Source organism: Hyaena hyaena, unplaced genomic scaffold (assembly GCF_003009895.1).
Source record: "Hyaena hyaena isolate Hyena2069 unplaced genomic scaffold, ASM300989v1 scaffold_183, whole genome shotgun sequence".
Classification (NCBI taxonomy): domain Eukaryota; kingdom Metazoa; phylum Chordata; class Mammalia; order Carnivora; family Hyaenidae; genus Hyaena; species Hyaena hyaena.
The window spans coordinates 2,518,867-2,537,420 of NW_024080815.1; the positions used below are offsets into that span (position 1 = coordinate 2,518,867).

The window sequence follows — 18,554 nt, forward strand, 5'->3', positions numbered from 1 at the left end:
CGCTCTAAAATGGCCGCCGTCCCCTGGCCGCTTCTTCTCGAGCGGTACAAAATGGCGGCCGCAGGCGGAGCCGGGCGGGGCGGCCCTTGTTAGCGTTTTTTCCGCGCTTCAGCCACCTAGAAATTTTTCGCTTTTGTTCTCCTTTCCCATTGCTGACGGAGTAGAAGGAGACCGGCGGCCGTGGCGGCCCCCGGGCGTCATCGTGGCTGTCGGTGGCCGGGGTCAGGGCGGGCCGAGGTGCTGGTGTGCTCGGACGGGGAAAGAGCGTGGCGGGGCCGCGCGCGCCCCGGCTGGGAGGGCCCGGCCGTTGGCGCGGGACCAGTCGAGGCGTAGGAGTCCCGGAGCCCGGCCTCCTGGCGGGGAGGCGGTAAGTGAGGTCCCGGTGCTGGCGGGGAGCGGGCTCCGCCTGGGACCGGAGAGGGTAGGGGAAACTAGGATTTGTATCCCTTTGTCAGCAAGGAAGGGAACGGAGAGGCGGCTGTCAGTCCCTTGGGGATTTATGCGGAGGGAGGGGGCCCGCTCGGAGGCGGCGGGTGGGAAGGAGGCCGCCTTCCTGCCTGGAGAACAAAGAGCCGGGCGCTGGGCCGGCGGGGGCGGCCTCCGCTCCTCCTCGCCGAGGCTTGCCCCCAGCGGCTACGCGGGGAGGCTGTCGGAAGCACTTCCCTAACTCCGGCCCGGGTGGGAGGAATGCACCGCTCTTTTGTTCCCAGGAAGGGGTAAAATGGGGCGGAGGTTCCTGCTGCCATGTTGTGGCCCGTGTCTTCCGCCTGCTGAGTGCCAGCCGGTGTACACCCGTGTCGCTCTCGCATCTTCCCGAATGCCGTGTGTGTGGAGTCAAAAGAACGGACAGTGAAGGGAAACTGCCAAACAGTCCTTAGTCCGACCGTAATCGGCCCGCTGGGCTCGTGGTCGAGGCAGTGAAAACTTAGGACGTTTTCCACATAATGGGCCGGTGCGGATAAGTTAGATTTTCTGTTCGTGGTCTCCGTGCTCAGCTTCCAAGAAAGTAGAATGTGGCTTTTTCAGAGATTCCTTGTTCGCAGTTGAAATGTTCCTGTATGTATTTCTGTGCAGGTTCTTTGCATCTTTGAACATAAGAGAATTTCCAGGTGGCTAAAGAAAATAAAATTTTATTGTCCACTTGTGGTTGAGTATGTTCTATTTTAGTCTTAGGAGATCTGCAATGCAGTGAAAGTTCAGTCAACTGCAGTGCCAGGATCTGAAATAAATTATAATTGAAGGAAGCTCTACAGATTTGTGTGTTAGCAGTGTCTAATTTTGGTACTCTTTCTCATTCTAGGTTTTTCATTTCTCCCAACCTCTTCCCTCCCCACCCCATCCATTAATATTATTCTTTTGAAGATTCTTCGTTGTCAAGCCGCCAAAGTGGAGAGTGCGATCGCAGAAGGGGGTGCTTCTCGTTTCAGGTATGTGGAGGCTTATTTTTGGCAATTGTTATGAAGAGACCAGTGGCAAATTAAGAATCCCCACACTAAATAATTCTGGCTTAATGTGCTGTGAGTTTAGTGTATAGTGTGCCATGTGCTTTTTTTTTTTTTTTAAATTCTTAAGTTTTCATTATCTTCTGTTTGTCCTCTGAAGAATAGTTGTTAATTATTTGACTTTCCATGAGGCCCAAGTTCCTCTCCATCTGTGATGTAATTTCTGAAATACAGAATACTTAAAGAGATCCTTTAGCTGTTTTAAGTGAGACAGGTAGCATATGGACTTTTAAAAGAAGTTTTTCTTTCAAATAGTGCTTCTTCGGGCGGAGGAGGAAGTAGGGGTGCACCTCAGCACTATCCCAAGACTGCTGGCAACAGGTATAGTGTGTAGAAGCCCTGAGTTTCATAGAACAGATTTGATTTAATAGTCTTTCTCATGCATAACAGTGTAGTTATAGATACCAAGAATACTAATCATACTTGGCATGGTTTCTGCTACATAATCTTAGAATATCAACTCTTGATTATCCTTTTTGCTAAATTATCTGAATTAGGGCTCTCAGACTGCTCCTTTATCCTTTGCTCTTTGGATTATTTTCATTAATAGTACTTCTGAAATCAACAGTTACTATTATCAGCAGTTATCCGTACTTAGTGGTAGAGCTGCATGCACGCAACATGGTCGTACACATTAGAAAATGCTGGTTCTCAAAGTGTGGCCCCTGGAGCACCAGAATTAGCATCACCTGGGGGTTTATTAAAAACACAAATTATATGGTCCTGTCCCAGACTCACTAAAACAGAAAACTTGGGAGTGGGCCCAGCACTCTGTTTTAACAAGCCCTTCAGATGATTCTAAATTTGAGAAGCATTGGTTGGGAATTGCTTAGTCGTAAAGGAAATTGAAAATCTGTAAATTGCTTATTCTATTTAGAAAGATGTCTGATTGATAATGACATTTGATATGTGACAGTGCTAGGTTTTAAATTGTCTCAATTAGGAATCTTTTAAATTTTTACTAGCGAGTTCCTGGGGAAAACCCCAGGGCAAAACGCTCAGAAATGGATTCCTGCACGAAGCACTAGACGAGATGACAACTCCGCAGCAAACAACTCCGCAAATGAAAAAGAACGACATGATGCAATCTTCAGGAAAGTAAGAGGGTAAGTTTATAGATCTGTTTTGTTCTTTTACCAAAGGGAGGGAAGAATGAGTTGGCTGGGTTTGTCTTGTGTGTAGGCAGTTTTACTTAGAAGACAGTGTTCATGTCCAAGTGTATGTTTTAATGAATGCCATTGTTGGCAGCTATATCTTAAAATGAAAAGCAGCATGTCAGTATCTTGAGGCTTAAGAGTTGCTTGTAGTCATTGGGTTAAAATACACAAGCCTTTTTGTCCTGACATTTCCCATGCCTGATGTGTAACCCACTGAAGAAGCATGGAACACAATGGTCTTAGTTCTTGGATTTTAGCCTTAATAAATAATAAGGTTCTTGCTCTCTGGGTTTTGAGGTAGTGAGAAAGATTTGTCAAACAGCTGGGGACCCCAAAACAGGTACAGATATTATCTAAATAACAGCTTTATTTGAACATACCCTTGGTTATATGGGGAAGAAGATAATAGGTTTTGATATTAGATGGTGAAAGAAAAAAATTAATTTCAAAGTGGGCTTTCAGCTCTAAGTTTTTTTGTGTGGTGTGTGACACTTAGTGTGATTCCTTTCTCCACAGCATACTAAATAAGCTTACTCCTGAAAAGTTTGACAAGCTATGCCTTGAGCTCCTCAATGTGGGTGTAGAGTCTAAACTCATCCTTAAAGGGGTCATACTGCTGGTAAGTTACAATTGGCTTAGTTGAAAGAGAGTAAAATAGTTAACAGACCCAAGTTTTCTGTACATTTCATTGTTGCTTAAAACTCAGAGGTGTGAGCTACATGTTTTTTGAATTGTGATGGTTTTAAAAATTACCAACAACTTTTAATGGCAGCAGACATACGTTTTGTGTTGAAGTATAGTGTGACATACAATGTTACATTAGTTCAGGTTTACAACATAGAGATTTACTAATTTGATACATTACACAGTGCTTATCACAAGCATGGCTGTCTTCTGTCCTAAAGGTGAATTTGTAAATTGCTCATACTATGCCTGAGGAGTTAAATGGACTAAGCACAGGCTATACATAGGGTTTTTTTGGTGTGTTTTTCTTTCTGTGGAAAACCTATTTTGGTCTTGGAAATGAGTTTTATGATAGTTGCTAAATAAGATTTCAGGGTCTGTAGTTTCAGTATCCAAGATATTTTTAACTCTTGGGGGGCGCGTAGCAGGCGATTTACTTACATGAAATCTGTGTAGTTGGACTTTTTAGGTATCATGTCACAGCTAGTATTTGAGTACTTGTATTTTTCCAGACTGTGAGGCAGAGATTTTGTCAGTAAAGTTAGGAGGTTTAAGATCCTTAAGACTTAAGAGGAAGCATTAAGTTAAAGGAAAGGTACTTTCAGAAGGTTGTCCTATATTTTTTTTTAATGCCATTTTCTGTAGATTGTGGACAAAGCCCTAGAAGAGCCAAAGTATAGCTCACTGTATGCTCAGCTATGTCTGCGATTGGCAGAAGATGCACCAAACTTTGATGGCCCAGCAGCAGAGGGTCAACCAGGACAGAAACAAAGCACAGTAAGTGGTGGTGGTTGTTTATTTCAAAGTTCCTTTGAAAGATTTCATTTAATACAAGCTGCCAAATGTGTTTCGTGTTTCCAATAGACATTCAGACGCCTCCTAATTTCCAAATTACAAGATGAATTTGAAAACCGAACCAGAAATGTTGATGGTGAGAGTTTATATTTGATACCTAAGTACTACTGGGGATTTTGAATTTCATTCTGAATGTTGACTTTTTTTCTGTTGGATATTTTCAGTCTATGATAAGCGTGAAAATCCCCTCCTCCCCGAGGAGGAGGAACAGAGAGCCATTGCTAAGATCAAGATGTTGGGGAACATCAAATTCATTGGAGAACTTGGAAAGCTTGATCTTATTCATGAATCTATCCTTCATAAGTGCATCAAAACAGTAAGTATGCGAACGTAGGCTTAGATTAATCACTGGGTACATTGTTATTTGGGGGAGCGGGACCAAACAAGATTTTGTCAACAAATTGGTGTTTCTTTTGGTAGCTTTTGGAAAAGAAGAAGAGAGTCCAACTCAAAGATATGGGAGAGGATTTGGAGTGCCTCTGTCAGATAATGAGGACAGTGGGACCTAGATTAGACCATGAACGAGCCAAGGTATGTTATTAAGTAGGTTGTGTTAATTTTATTCAAATCAAAGAACTTGTTTTTGTGATATAGGTGATAATTACAGGTAGCCCATCAACTTTGATTATAATGTGAAGTCTTAAAAGCCTTAAATAGTATACATTTGCCATAGCATTTTACTTATGTGTTTTTCTCTTATGTTAGTCCTTAATGGATCAGTACTTTGCCCGAATGTGCTCCTTGATGCTAAGTAAGGAATTGCCAGCGAGGATTCGTTTCCTGCTGCAGGTAAAACTGGTTTAACTGTTGTTAAGCTAATTTCTCCTCTTCAGGAATATTAAAACTTACTAGAACTATTTTTAAATTAAAGGATACCGTAGAGTTGCGAGAACACCATTGGGTTCCTCGCAAGGCTTTTCTTGACAATGGACCAAAGACGATCAATCAAATCCGTCAAGATGCAGTAAAAGTAAGATACTTATTTTTTTTAATAAAGTGTTTTTAAGTTTAGCGAACCACAAGGATCCTTTTTAACTCTTAAGACTCCTCTTACTCTTGAAGCTTATTACTGTTTTTAGTTTCTTGTTTACCATTGGGGAAGAAGTTATTTACAGAAATTACATAATTATCACTCCACTAGCCTGAAAGTTTTTTTTTCCCCCCAAAACGAGAATTTCCGTTTTATGTAAAATAGTGTCCAGAATCAGGTGTTTATTCACTTTTATTTCTAAAGGATCTAGGCGTGTTTATTCCTGCTCCTATGGCTCAAGGGATGAGAAGTGACTTCTTTCTGGAGGGACCGTTCATGCCACCCAGGATGAAAATGGATAGGGACCCACTTGGAGGACTTGCTGATATGTTTGGACAAATGCCAGGTGATTTTGAACAAAACCATGGTTCCATTAAAATTAAAAAAATCACTTAAATGTTTTAACAGTGGCAGAGTTGTAAAGAGTTGTTCCTATATGTATTTTAAGGTAGCGGAATTGGTACTGGTCCAGGAGTTATCCAGGATAGATTTTCACCCACCATGGGGCGTCATCGTTCGAATCAACTCTTCAATGGCCATGGGGGACACATCATGCCTCCCACACAATCGCAGTTTGGAGAGATGGGAGGCAAGTTTATGAAGAGCCAGGTAAGGAAACGTGTAAGAAAGCTTAGGCAACAAGTATTAAATCCTGCAATAAATGTGATTTATTTTTTTGCTTTCTTAAAAGTAAATGTTTTAGGGTCATGTATGTATCTCTAAAGCAAAATTTACACCCGTGACAAACATTTACTTAAAACTGGGTGAGATGCTTATCCTTAAAATTAGTAAAATCACAGCATTTTTATTTGACAGGTAGACTAGATTTTTATTCTTCCCTTGTTTCATCTTTACTTCCTCTGGGCAAATTGAGTTAAGCTTTCCTTATGGCTTGGCTCATCCCTTTGGTACTTGATTACCATAATTTGTGAACCCCTTTTTATCTAGACTTTCTTTCTCCCTTTCTAAAATAGGGGCTAAGCCAGCTCTACCATAACCAGAGTCAGGGACTCTTATCCCAGCTGCAAGGACAGTCGAAGGATATGCCACCTCGGTTTTCTAAGAAAGGACAGCTTAATGCAGATGAGGTACATTTGCCTATGTTACTTCTATACCATAGTTTGTCAATTCAGAAATCTATTGCCCGATGATTATAAATAAGACGCGTTATTAAGAGGACTTAATGCTGGAGTTCTTTAATTTCTTCCTTCTTTTCTGTACTTCTTTTTCTTTCTCTGGATGTCCAGCGTCCTATGAACGAAGATTATGAGATATGAGGGCAAGTCTCTTTAAAAACTCTTCAATTAGAGCAAAGAAAATGGTTGTCAAGATTTTGTGATTTTTCTGTATATAGAAAGACTTAACTATAAAAGCAAGATATTTCCTAATTTTCTGGTTTTTAATATTTTAGTGATGCTTATCCTAGGAGAATCCTAGTACAAATATAAGACTTTTGTAAGAGTATATTAGTTTCATGTGGATTAGATCTTTAGTTTTCTTGCCAGAAGTTATGTTAATGTGGAGCTCCCTTTTCAGCTGTCTGTTCTCTGACTTCTGCCCTAGAGTCTAGGATGTCTGTATTTACTGATTTAATCTTAGGATGTTGGATCTAAAGTTTGCCAACTGCATGTTGTTGACTTTTTATTTTCAATTCTAGATTAGCCTGAGGCCTGCTCAGTCGTTCCTAATGAATAAAAATCAAGTGCCAAAGCTTCAGCCCCAGATAACTATGATTCCTCCTAGTGCACAACCACCACGCACTCAAACCCCACCTCTGGGACAGGTACGGACTGTAGTAAGACAGTATTATCTATGGTTATGGTACTTTCTGAAGATGTCTCAAGATTTCTTTAGTGTCTTCCTGGAACTTCACATGTACTTTTTAAAAAACATTAAGTGTTCATACCTGTCATGTTGCTGCATTTTTGTTTTTAGACACCTCAGCTTGGTCTCAAAACTAATCCACCACTTATCCAGGAAAAGCCTGCCAAGACTAGTAAAAAGCCACCACCATCAAAGGAAGAACTACTTAAACTAACTGTAAGTTTCAAATAATCCCATAGTCTGATTCACAGAGTACAGTTGAGATAGGAAAACACTAAAGAGGCTTGGGTTGTGTTCTTTTCAGGAAACTGTGGTGACTGAATATCTGAATAGTGGGAACGCAAATGAAGCCGTGAGTGGCGTAAGAGAGATGAGGGCTCCTAAACACTTTCTTCCTGAGATGTTAAGCAAAGTAATTATCCTGTCACTAGATAGAAGTGATGAAGATAAAGAAAAAGCAAGTTCTTTGATCAGTTTGCTCAAACAGGAAGGGATAGCCACCAGTGACAACTTCATGCAGGTAAACCCTACTCTGAATCTGGGAGAAATTTTTTGCATTCACATTTGAGAACTGCTCAGTTGATTGTGTTTTGTGTTCCTTCTAAGGCTTTCCTGAATGTATTGGACCAGTGCCCCAAACTGGAGGTTGACATCCCCTTGGTGAAATCATATTTAGCACAGTTTGCAGCTCGTGCCATCATTTCAGAGCTGGTGAGCATTTCAGAACTAGCTCAACCACTGGAAAGTGGCACCCATTTTCCTCTCTTCTTACTTTGTCTTCAGCAGTTAGCTAAATTACAAGACCGAGAATGGTTAACAGAACTTTTTCAACAAAGCAAGGTCAATATGCAGAAAATGCTCCCAGGTAAGAGAATGCTGGGGATTGTTTTTTTCTCTCTTAAGTTCAAAATCTGGAGAGTCTTTAGTACCTTTGAGTGGTTCTGTACAAATCAGGCTGGATTATCTTGTCCAGATAATGATAAGTGTTGCCATAGGTTAGACTTCACCTTTATGGAAAGTGATAATGATTTAACTGCTTTCATTTGATCCAAATACTAAGTGTTTCCTTTTCTGGGTCTTTTATTATAAGTGGTATACCTTTGGGAAATTACTTGTAAAGCCATTTTCTAGACAGGCCAGCTGGCTAAAATGAACCACCTGCTGACGTGTAGATGGTTTTGTTTCTTCAGAAATTGATCAGAATAAGGACCGCATGTTGGAAATTTTGGAAGGAAAGGGACTGAGTTTCTTATTCCCACTCCTCAAATTGGAGAAGGAACTGTTGAAGCAAATAAAGTTGGATCCATCCCCTCAAACCATCTATAAATGGATTAAAGATAACATCTCCCCCAAACTTCATGTAGATAAAGGATTTGTGAACATCTTAATGACTAGGTAAGAAAAAGTCCAGAGTTAAATTAACACTTGTTTTCTTTAAAAAAAAAAAAAGTATAAAGCAAGGGACTAAGATTTATTTTCTTGAGCTAAAAGGTTTTGCTTTGGGATTCTGACAAGCTCTCCTTCTGTGCAGCTTCTTACAGTATATTTCTAGTGAAGTAAACCCACCCAGTGATGAGACAGATTCTTCCTCTGCTCCTTCCAAAGAACAGTTAGAGCAGGAAAAACAACTGCTTCTTTCTTTCAAGCCAGTAATGCAGAAATTCCTTCATGATCACGTCGATCTGCAAGTCAGTGCCCTGTATGCTCTGCAGGTGCACTGCTACAACAGCAACTTCCCCAAAGGTGAGCGCCCAGGGATAGGAGCCAGATGGTGGCGAGCATGGGCCACATCTCCTGCAGCACACCAGGTCACGGATTTGCGTGTTGTCTTTTAGGCATGTTGCTCCGCTTCTTTGTTCACTTTTATGACATGGAAATTATTGAAGAAGAAGCGTTTTTGGCTTGGAAAGAAGATATAACCCAAGAGTTTCCTGGGAAAGGCAAGGCTTTGTTCCAGGTAAATCTTTTGTTAGATGCATTTTAGTCTGCTTTTTTGAATTCACTTAGTATTTAACGAAGAGCCTTTAAAACTGAAATACAGGAGGCTAAATCTGTAGTTTAATCTGTATGTATCCTTTGCATGTTTACAAGCTTTGGTAAAATTAATAGCACAGTGAGGGGAAGCTACGAGGTGGGGACAGGCTTCCATCCTAGTGATACATAAGTGTGATGTTACCGACGGCTAACGTTTTTTAGAAGTAAAGCTACTTCCAAAGGCTGAGTGATTTGAATTTAAGCTTTTTAAAAAATGTTAGTAGAGATTGCTTCTGGTTTCTCACCTCTTAGTTTTGTAGGACTGATTAGAATTCTGGTTTTAGGGGAAGAGCTTTGTATCTCTGAGGATTCTAAAATCACAGTACATTAATCACCTACAGAGCAGTTGAAAAACAGTTTCAGATAATGCGATTTAGTAGGTCCGTGGTACACAGTCTGGGTGATTCTCATGCTAGTTTTATAGGGGATCAGGCTTTGAGAAGCACGGGTCTTCCTGAGGTTCAAGGATTAGCTTTGTGAGCTAATCATTAGCCCTGCCCTTGGGGAATCCTGTACTAGCAATTCTGGGATAGGGCTAGAAATCTGAGGAAATCTTTGTCCCCTCTCTCCCTTCCCAGGAGTGCTAACATACTGTGGGAGGAACCCCTGTCCTGTACTAAAATGAGCCTGAGGTATAACTGGTAGCGTCAAAGAACGATGCCCAAGCTAACTGGCCATCAGCAGCTTAAGTTACTAATAGCCAATAGACAAGTAATTACAGCATGTTCTGAAGGCTTGTCTTATCATAAAGGGCATACTACCTAAAACTTCACTGGGTTTGCTAGCTCGATCCTAAGTCAAAACTGTGGATTTGAGTTTTTCTCTTTCAGAAGTATGGCTTAATTTTGTTAAATTATGAATTTACAGGTGAATCAGTGGCTAACCTGGCTAGAAACTGCTGAAGAAGAGGAATCCGAGGAAGAAGCTGACTAAAGAACCAGCCAAAGCCTTAAATTGTGCAAAACATACTGTTGCTATGAAGTAACTGCATTTGACCTAACCACTGCGAAAATTCATTCCGCTGTAATGTTTTCACAATATTTAAAGCAGAAGCACGTCAGTTAGGATTTCCTTCTGCATAAGGTTTTTTTGTAGTGTAATGTCTTAATCATAGTCTACCATCAAATATTTTAGGAGTATCTTTAATGTTTAGATAGTATATTAGCAGCATGCAATAATTACATCATAAGTTCTCAAGCAGAGGCAGTCTATTGCAAGGACCTTCTTTGCTGCCAGTTATCATAGGCTGTTTTAAGTTAGAAAACTGAATAGCAACACTGAATACTGTAGAAATGCACTTTGCTCAGTAATACTTGAGTTGTTGCAATATTTGATTATCCATTTGGTTGTTACAGAAAAATTCTTAACTGTAATTGATGGTTGTTGCCGTAATAGTATATTGCCTGTATTTCTACCTCTAGTAATGGGCTTTATGTGCTAGATTTTAATATCCTTGAGCCTGGGCAAGTGCACAAGTCTTTTTAAAAGAAACATGGTTTACTTGCACAAAACTGATCAGTTTTGAGAGATCGTTAATGCCCTTGAAGTGGTTTTGTGGGTGTGAAACAAATGGTGAGAATTTGAATTGGTCCCTCTTATTATAGTATTGAAATTAAGTCTACTTAATTTATCAAGTCATGTTCATGCCCTGATTTTATATACTTGTATCTATCAATAAACATTGTGATACTTGATATAGAGTTGTGTGTGACTTAAGTAGCAACTACAAATTCATGAAGAATTAAGGTTTTAGGGCTACCTGGGTGGCTCAGTGGATTAAGGTTCTGTCCTTCTCTTGATTCAGGATGATCTCTTGGGTCATGATAACAGAGCCCGACGTCGGGCTCTGTGCTGACAACGTGGAGCCTGCTTGGGATTCTATGACCATCTCCAGCTCATGCACAGTCTGTTGCTCTCTAAATGTTATTACAATCTTAGAAAATTCAAGGCAAGTCTCAAATTTAGAGAGCCCTTACCCAGTGCATAGCAATGACCTTGGCGACATGTCATTGTCCTGTGAAATACCTGGTGACCTGAGAAACTAACCACAGATGGCCAGACAACACAAAAACAACACAACCATGTTCTAAAGATAGACCACTGCTACCTTAAAACCTACTATACTGTGGAACAACAGTAGTATTAAGTCAAAATACTACTTTGGTCTAAACAACCCTACATCTGATCCAGTCTGTTATCCTGTCCTTTTCCCAAAACCCTAGTTCTCTGCTCAATTTCCTGCAACTTGGCTGCCTTGTTCATTCTGCCACACATGCTTTCTGGGACATGGCAAACATTAGAGGCTTCCTTCCATTCCTCCCCTCCACCCCCCCATAACTAGACGGCTGACTCCCCACTGTCAACCCTACTTAAAAGTGTAACGGGGTACCTGGCTGGCCCAGTGGGAAGAGCATGGGACTATTGATTGGATTCCAGAGTTTGGAGTACTAGCACCATGGGTGTTTTTTTAAAACACACACACACACAACTTGCTATCTCTGTTTTCCTTTTTAGGTACTGTCGTGCCCACTATTTCATGTTTCGGTCTCACTGCCTCCAGAATGAGGAGATCGAATTTTTGGTTCACTGCTGTATCCCCAACACCTTGAACGGTGCCTAGCACACAGAATATTTACTGAACCAAATCACAAAATTACCTGGCAGGATCTGGACGTTATAGGAAAAAGTAGTGGAAAGAACTGACTTGAGTACTAAGATAACGGTCGTTCCTACCACTTAGTAGCCATGTGATCTTAGGCAAGAGGCTTTGTTTTGTTCCTCTGATTTGATTTGAAAATGGGAATAATGCCATGAGAACTAAAGTAATGTGAATCTCATTAGCAAGAGTCTCCTACATCAGTAGGCCTTAGATATATGTGAATTCGCATTTTACCTGGGCCGCTTCCATCCCGAGGTTCCAATCAGATCAATGGGCAATTTGTCGGTCTTAGCTGACCTATGAAAAGCATTCAGCATTTCTTACTTCTTTGCCTTCAGGCTTCTCGGTGTCCTTTTAAGGCTCTTCTCTAGCCTGGCTTACAAACATTACTGTTAAAGTTTTGCTCAACACTCAACTCCTATAGCTCCAATTATCATCTACGTCCCGAAGGTGTCAATCTTGAAAGTCATCTAACTTGCACATCCAACCAGCTCCTGGACTGGTGCCCCAAGCACTTCAAACTCAGTTTGTCCATCACTAAATTCCCCCAAACCAACACTTCCTCGTTTCCTGGCTCTGAATGATCCTGCCATTTGAGCCAGAAAGGAGTCATGGTTGACCTCCCTTCCTTCCCAATGACTTTCTGTCCATCTTCCTTACATGATAGCTAGTGAAGCCTTTGACTTCACTCGGTCTCTCCACTGCACTTCCCCCGGTCCAGGCCCCGCTGTCTCATGCCTGAGTTTACTGCAATTGACTCCCGTTCATCTTGCTCTCCTTCCAGTCCATTCTCTACATCACAGAGTGCTTGTAAAACTCTGCCCTTTAGCGACTAAGTTTTCCTCAGAAGAAAATTCAAATTCATCTCCTGCCTCTGGACCTCTCACAGACTGCTCCCCGTGCCTGGGCCATTGCCCTCCTTGCTGTTTTGTTCCCACCTCTTCATTCCCCTTCATCTAGCTTATTCTCATTCATCCTTCAGGGATTAGAATAAATGTTCCACATTTGGAAAGCTTGCCTTCCTCTGCCAAGACTGGGTGAGGAGTTTGTACCAATCAAGAGCAGTTGGTTGCAAAGAGAAACTTAACTCTGGACAAACTAAATAGAAAGGAACTTTATCGGAACTCCACACAAGGAAGCCCAGAGACCAGACTTAGAAATGAAGGGGGACGAAAGGAAGCTGGGTAGCCTGAACCACAAGCCGCCTGACTAGAGCAATGTTGTCAGCAGCCCCCTCACACCCCAGCGCCTCCTGTGCCGGTATCTGAATCCCCCACTGACATCAGGTCCAGGTTCAGAGCCCCAGGCAGAAGCCAGCTGACAGGGCTTGGATCACGTGTTCTCCCCTTGCAGAGCCTGGATCTTCAGGGCCCCTGCTGTGTCAAGCAGGCCCTGACGCCCACAAATCTTACAGTGCAGGAGGGAAAGAAGAACTTTGGAAGGGAACATGGGTAGACAGCCAAAACATAATTGTCTGCTAGGCAGCCTCTATGTAACCCCCCCTCCCCTTCTAGCACTCCCTGCGCTGCTCCCTGACCACCTGCTTACTGCCAGGCCTTGCATGTGCTGAGAGCTCCCAGACGTTGGGGAGTGTCGCGTTCATCGCTCTATTCCCAGGGCATATCACAGGGCTAGACACATATTAAGGACCAATGCTGGAATGCATTGTATGGAATGCAACAATGAATCCAGGTTTTGTGGATCCTGAATTTTATATAATTGCGGCATGAGGGGAAAGGTGTGTCTCTTCAAGAATACAAACTTGAGGTCAGGGTCCAAATAGAGTCCTATTTAAGAGTCTGACCTACAACGTGATCATTCTTGTCCCGATCTGTACCAGATCTGCTTGCAATCCAATTACAAGACACTCAGCTCCCCACATTAATTTATTCCTTTGTACATTCAAAAGTGACCATCTCCTAGCTGCCGGCCTTGTGTTAGGGCCAGGACACAGGGGCAGTGAGACACCATGTTCCCCCATGCAAGAGCCCCCTCCTGTCCAGCGGGGAGGCAGACGGTGCAGCCATGGGCAGGTAATGGGCCACCAGAGCCAAGAGGAGGAAACGCCCTGGAGAAGCTGTGACTTCAAAGAAGAGTCACTCTCCTGACAGGCATTTGTGAGGGGAGGAGGGGTGCTCTCTAGGCAGTGGCAGGGAAGCCAGCTTCACCTTTCTCCTGGCTCAGCGGAGCCTCCATCTCCCCTCCCCTCCACCCCAGAGGCACCCCACCAACACTTCTGAGTGAGGCGACATCTTTCAGCTTCAGCTGGAGGTGGCAGCACAGGGCAGCTTCAGGTAACAGCTCCTCACTGGGCCAGGAAGACAGGGACTTACAAATCTCCTTCCTGTACCTCACTAGATTTAAAGACAGCCTTCTAAGGGGGATCCACCAAGGAAATCTGGTCAAGACGACACCTGAGCACACAGCAGAGCGGAGCAGACACAGGACCCTGGAGCCACACGCTGCCCAGGCCCACAGACTGTCCTCCCAGCCCACCTCACCTGGAGTCAGTCCCCTAGGATGGGGTAGAGCCAAGGTCAGGCTTACTGTCTCCACCACGCCCTCTGCTGGGCTCCCAGGAGAAGACACCCAGCCCTCTCTGGAGTACCAAGGTGCTCCTCTGGTATATCCCAAGGGAAAGAGGACCAAAACCTATTGGACATGCTCACCAAGGGGGTAGGGGAGAGGGAGAATTTACTTTGGTTTGGTCTGGTCCCCCCATAAACCGTGGATGTCAACAGTGTGACTGATTATCAGTGAATCCCCCAGGGCTGCTCAGGTCTGTGTGAGACCCGCAGACTCACAAGAATCGAGCCTGAATCCCCGCTTCCCAAGTAATTAGTTCCAAGAGCTTAGGCCAATAGCTTCCCCTCTCTGGGCTGCATATGCTTTATCTATGGAAATAATTCTTTGCTTGGCCATTCCCTAGGGTCATTGCAAGGAGCCAGATAGATAGGTAATGAGAAACAGTGTTCCACAGGTGTGGGATTGCTCTACAAGTCCGTTCATCTCAGAAATGTGTATTGAGCACCAGCTTCATGCTGGGCACTGCTCTGGTGCCTGGGATGAAACAGTGAATGAGGCAAAGGCTTCTTATGGAGCATGCATTCTGGCTGACATCAGAGAGAGAAGAAACAAGTGGCCAGTGTCTGTTGGAAAGTGCCGTATGTAGCAAAATAAAACAGAATAGCAGGGAGTGAGGCAGATGCTAGCTGAAATCCGGTATTCAGGGAAGGTCTCATGTGGAAGGGACCCTGGAGCAAAGATCTAAATGAAGTGAGGGGCGCCTGGGTGGCTTAGTCGGTTAAGCGTCCGACTTTCGCATAGGTCATGATCTCGCGGTTAGTGCGTTCGAGCCCCGCGTCGGGCTCTGTGCTGACTGCCAGCTCGGAGCCTGGAGCCTGTTTCAGACTGTGACTCCCTCTCTCTCTGGCCCTCCCCTGCTCACGCTGTCTCTCTCTCTCTCCTAGAAATAAGTAAAACATTAAAAAATAAAAAAAAAAAACATCTAAATGAAGTGAGGGAGTGAATGGTGCAGATGTCTGGAGGAAGAACTTTCCAGGCACAGGGGAAGGAAGCACAGCCAATGGCCCTGAGATGGGAACACACATGGGGCGTCTGAGAAACAATGAGGGAGTCAGTGCAGCCAAGCAGAGAGGAGGGCCCTGGGGCTGGAGAGTGGCAAGGGAGCATGTGAAAGGGCAGGACACAGTGAGGACTGTGGCTTTTATTCTAAGTAGAATGGACTGCCTTTGGAGGATTACTATTATTATTTATTAATAATATTAATTACTCATTAATAGTATCCATGCTTTGCCATGGCATATTAGTATGCTTATTCTAGCTAACGTTGCTTGAGTGTTTAGTACATGCCAGGCTGGATGAGGTACATTAGATTAATCATCTTATTTATCTTCCCAACCTCTTTGACACAGATACGTTATTATCTTTGTCTTATTGATAAGGACACTGGCACCTTGCCCAGCGTCTTTCATTTATTCAACAAGTAGTCAAGGGCACGTCTGTGTGTGCTTTTGATGTGCTAAGACACAGCATTGTCATGACGTCATCATTCAAACCCTGCCCTGCATTTCAGGAGCCAGAACTCGTCTCTGCTAAGCCTGTCGGGGGAACAGAAGGAAAGGAAAGGAAGGAAGAGACTCACGCAGAGGCAGTGGGCTCCTCCTTCCTGGGAGTGTGCAGTCAGAGCTGGGTGAGCACCTGAAGGTGCAGGTGCCTCTCAAGGTTGCATCAAAGGACCTGAGGTGGGGAATGGTCAGCCTCCAAGTCTCCCTGTTATGGGCTGAGTTGCAGCCCACCCAAAAGATATGTGGAAGTCCTGACTCCAGGTACCTGTGAATGTAGCCTTATTTGGAAATTGGTTCTTTGTAGACATAATCAAGAAGACGTTGTTAGGGTGGATCCTGATCCAATACGGATGGTGTCCTTGTAAGAGAAGAGACACACGCTGACGCATAGGGAGAACACCGTATGATGACAGAAGTAGAGACTGGAGTAAGGTCTCTACAAGCCAAGGGATGCCAAGGATTGCCAGCAACACCAGAGGCTAAGAGAACAACACACACTCCCCTCTGGCCTTCAGGTGTCCTGCCAACATCTCGATTTCAGACTTCCAGCACCCAGAACTAGAGAGAGTCCATTTCTGTTGTTCTAAGGCACTCGGTTTCAGCCCTAGGAAACGAGGGCACCTGCCCCTGCTCTACCAGCACCCCTACTGCCACCTCCACCATGAAGCCTTCCAGTCCACCCTGGCCTGTCCCCTCCCCAGAACCCGCCTCACTGCTCAGCTGGGTGCAGAAGGTGAGGGAAGCACCTGAATGAACGAATGAATGAATGCAGAGCTCTATTTCGTTCTGAGGAACATCAGCTCTGAAGAAAATTATTGCACTACTAATCCATGTTAGCACCAAAAACTTAGAAAATAAAAATAAGCGAAAAGACAGAAAATTAATCATATTAGACAGTTTCCTAATTTGGGGCAAGGTGACCATTCTCAGCCTATCATTGGTGGTAGTCCAGATTCTGTGGGGCCCGAAGTTCAATTCATTTGAGGAACCCTTTTAGGAAAAATAATATAACATTACAAATACAAAAGTAGGTACAGGGCCCAAGGAAGTGGGGGAGCCTGAAGCATAAAGCTTCTTCAACTTCACAGAAAATCCACTTCTGCATGGGAACAAACAAGATCCAGAAACCACAAAGGAACATATGGATGGATTTGTTTATTAACCTGTTTAGCCCAAAATAAACAAAGGACAAACTAAGAAAAATATTTGCCATTCTTATAATTAAGAGTTAGCCACAGGGGCACCCGGGTGGCTCAGTTGGTTAAGCTTTCGGCTCAGGCCATGATCTCACAGTTTCGTGAGTTGGAGCCCCACATTGGGCTCCACACTGACAGCAAGGAGCCTGCTTGGGAGTCTCTCTCTCTCCCTCTCTCTGTACCCCTCCCCCGTTCATGCTATCTCTGTCTCTTCCAAAATAAATAAATAAACTTAAAAAAAATTGAAGAGTTAGCCACAAAAAGCTCTTAGAAATCAGTGAGAAAAAGGCTAGCTTCTGGGAGACCCACCTGTGTGCCTGGTCTACAGCACACGTTATTACATTGGAATCTCAGAACAGTCCCGCGGTGCAGCCATGGTTATCGCAATTGAACCCATAGGAAATCAGGGCTGAGGGACATGAAGCCACGGTCCAAAGTCACATAGCTTATTGTTGGAAGAACTAGAATTTAGAGTGTGAATAACTCTACAACTTATATGTTTTCCATTAGACACAATCAACATTGGAGCTGGTTTCCAAAGGTGGGGAAGCTAAAATATGGCAACCCACGCCATAGATACCTGCAGTTTTCCATCTCCAAATTACCCCCAAATGAAGGAGTGGCACGACTTTTTAGCATGAACAGTTTGTTTCAAATGATATGAGATCCTCTCAATTACTTTTTGTGCACAAGGATGTACTGTCTGGGGTGACACATTGATGAGGGGCCATAAGGCAAGCTGAGGGCCAAGCACAAGCTAGCACAACACCCCCCCACACACACACCTCCCCACCCCACCCCTTCCTGCCAGGTGGGGTCTGTATGATATTCCCTAGGCACCCTTGGCTGCCCACGAACAAAGGACAGAAAACAAATGGTTAAAGTGATAAAGTCTCCATCAGTTTACAAGTATCTTAGTAATATTACAAGAAAAGGGCAATCTTACCAGTAGCCTATCTCCAGGAACTCCCTACTATCTTTTTTTTTTTTTTTTTTTTTTTTTTTTGCTGCTTCACAAATTTGCAAATTTGCTGTCATCCTTGAGCAGGGTCCTTGCTAATTTATCTTTGTATTATTCCAATTTTAGTATATGTGCTGCCCAAAGGACCACAGGAATTCCCTACTATCTTGATGATAATGCTTCGCCCTAGGGAAAAACAACTTTAGTTTGACAATAGTTAGACCTCCCTTAATCTGTAAATCCTCTTTAACATATGGAAATCCCTTTAAGAAACTTCCTCATGAGGGGCACCAGGGTGGCTCAGTTGTTTACTCATCTGACTTCACCTTAGGCCATGATCTCACAGTTGGTGAGTTCAAGGCCTGCTTTGGGCTGTTTGCTGACAGCTCAGAACCTGGAGCCTGCTTGGGATTCTATGTCTCCCTCTCTCTGCCCCTCCCCTTGCTAGTGCTCTCTGTTTCTCAAAGATGAATGAATAAACATTAAAAAAAAAAAAAAAAAGCCTTCCTCTTGACTTTACCTCCCCCAGCTCCACAGTATACAAGCAGTCACTCTTCACAACCC

At 43.5% G+C, this 18,554-nt stretch overlaps 1 protein-coding gene, 1 non-coding gene and 1 pseudogene across 2 annotated transcripts; 2 read left to right on the forward strand and 1 right to left on the reverse strand.

Moving 5' to 3' along the window:
• Positions 1–817: 817 nt before the first annotated feature.
• EIF4G2 (eukaryotic translation initiation factor 4 gamma 2) lies at positions 818–10,780 on the forward strand. The gene is made up of 22 exons (XM_039240908.1): positions 818–824; positions 1,301–1,427; positions 1,758–1,823; positions 2,468–2,608; positions 3,176–3,278; positions 3,989–4,120; positions 4,208–4,274; positions 4,363–4,514; positions 4,619–4,729; positions 4,904–4,987; positions 5,070–5,168; positions 5,433–5,574; positions 5,677–5,837; positions 6,203–6,316; positions 6,886–7,011; positions 7,164–7,268; positions 7,357–7,572; positions 7,659–7,917; positions 8,243–8,447; positions 8,584–8,795; positions 8,888–9,009; positions 9,954–10,780. The coding sequence occupies exons 1-22, from the start codon at positions 818–820 to the stop codon at positions 10,017–10,019; spliced, it is 2,817 nt and encodes a 938-aa protein (XP_039096839.1). The 3' UTR covers positions 10,020–10,780.
• LOC120237542 lies at positions 6,369–6,511 on the forward strand. The gene has a single exon (XR_005529979.1). It is a non-coding gene; the product is annotated as a small nucleolar RNA SNORD97 (small nucleolar RNA).
• A 7,263-nt stretch (positions 10,781–18,043) lies between the features above and the next one.
• On the reverse strand, positions 18,044–18,137 carry LOC120237541 (annotated as a pseudogene).
• Positions 18,138–18,554: the final 417 nt, after the last annotated feature.

What these genes read in the sequence shown, in the direction of transcription:
- EIF4G2 (XM_039240908.1), top strand. An exon ending in TCCGTCAAGATGCAGTAAAA is followed by an intron (nt 5,169 to 5,432) that starts GTAAGATACTTA and finishes TTATTTCTAAAG; the next exon opens with GATCTAGGCGTGTTTATTCC. An exon ending in AAGAACTACTTAAACTAACT is followed by an intron (nt 7,269 to 7,356) that starts GTAAGTTTCAAA and finishes TGTTCTTTTCAG; the next exon opens with GAAACTGTGGTGACTGAATA.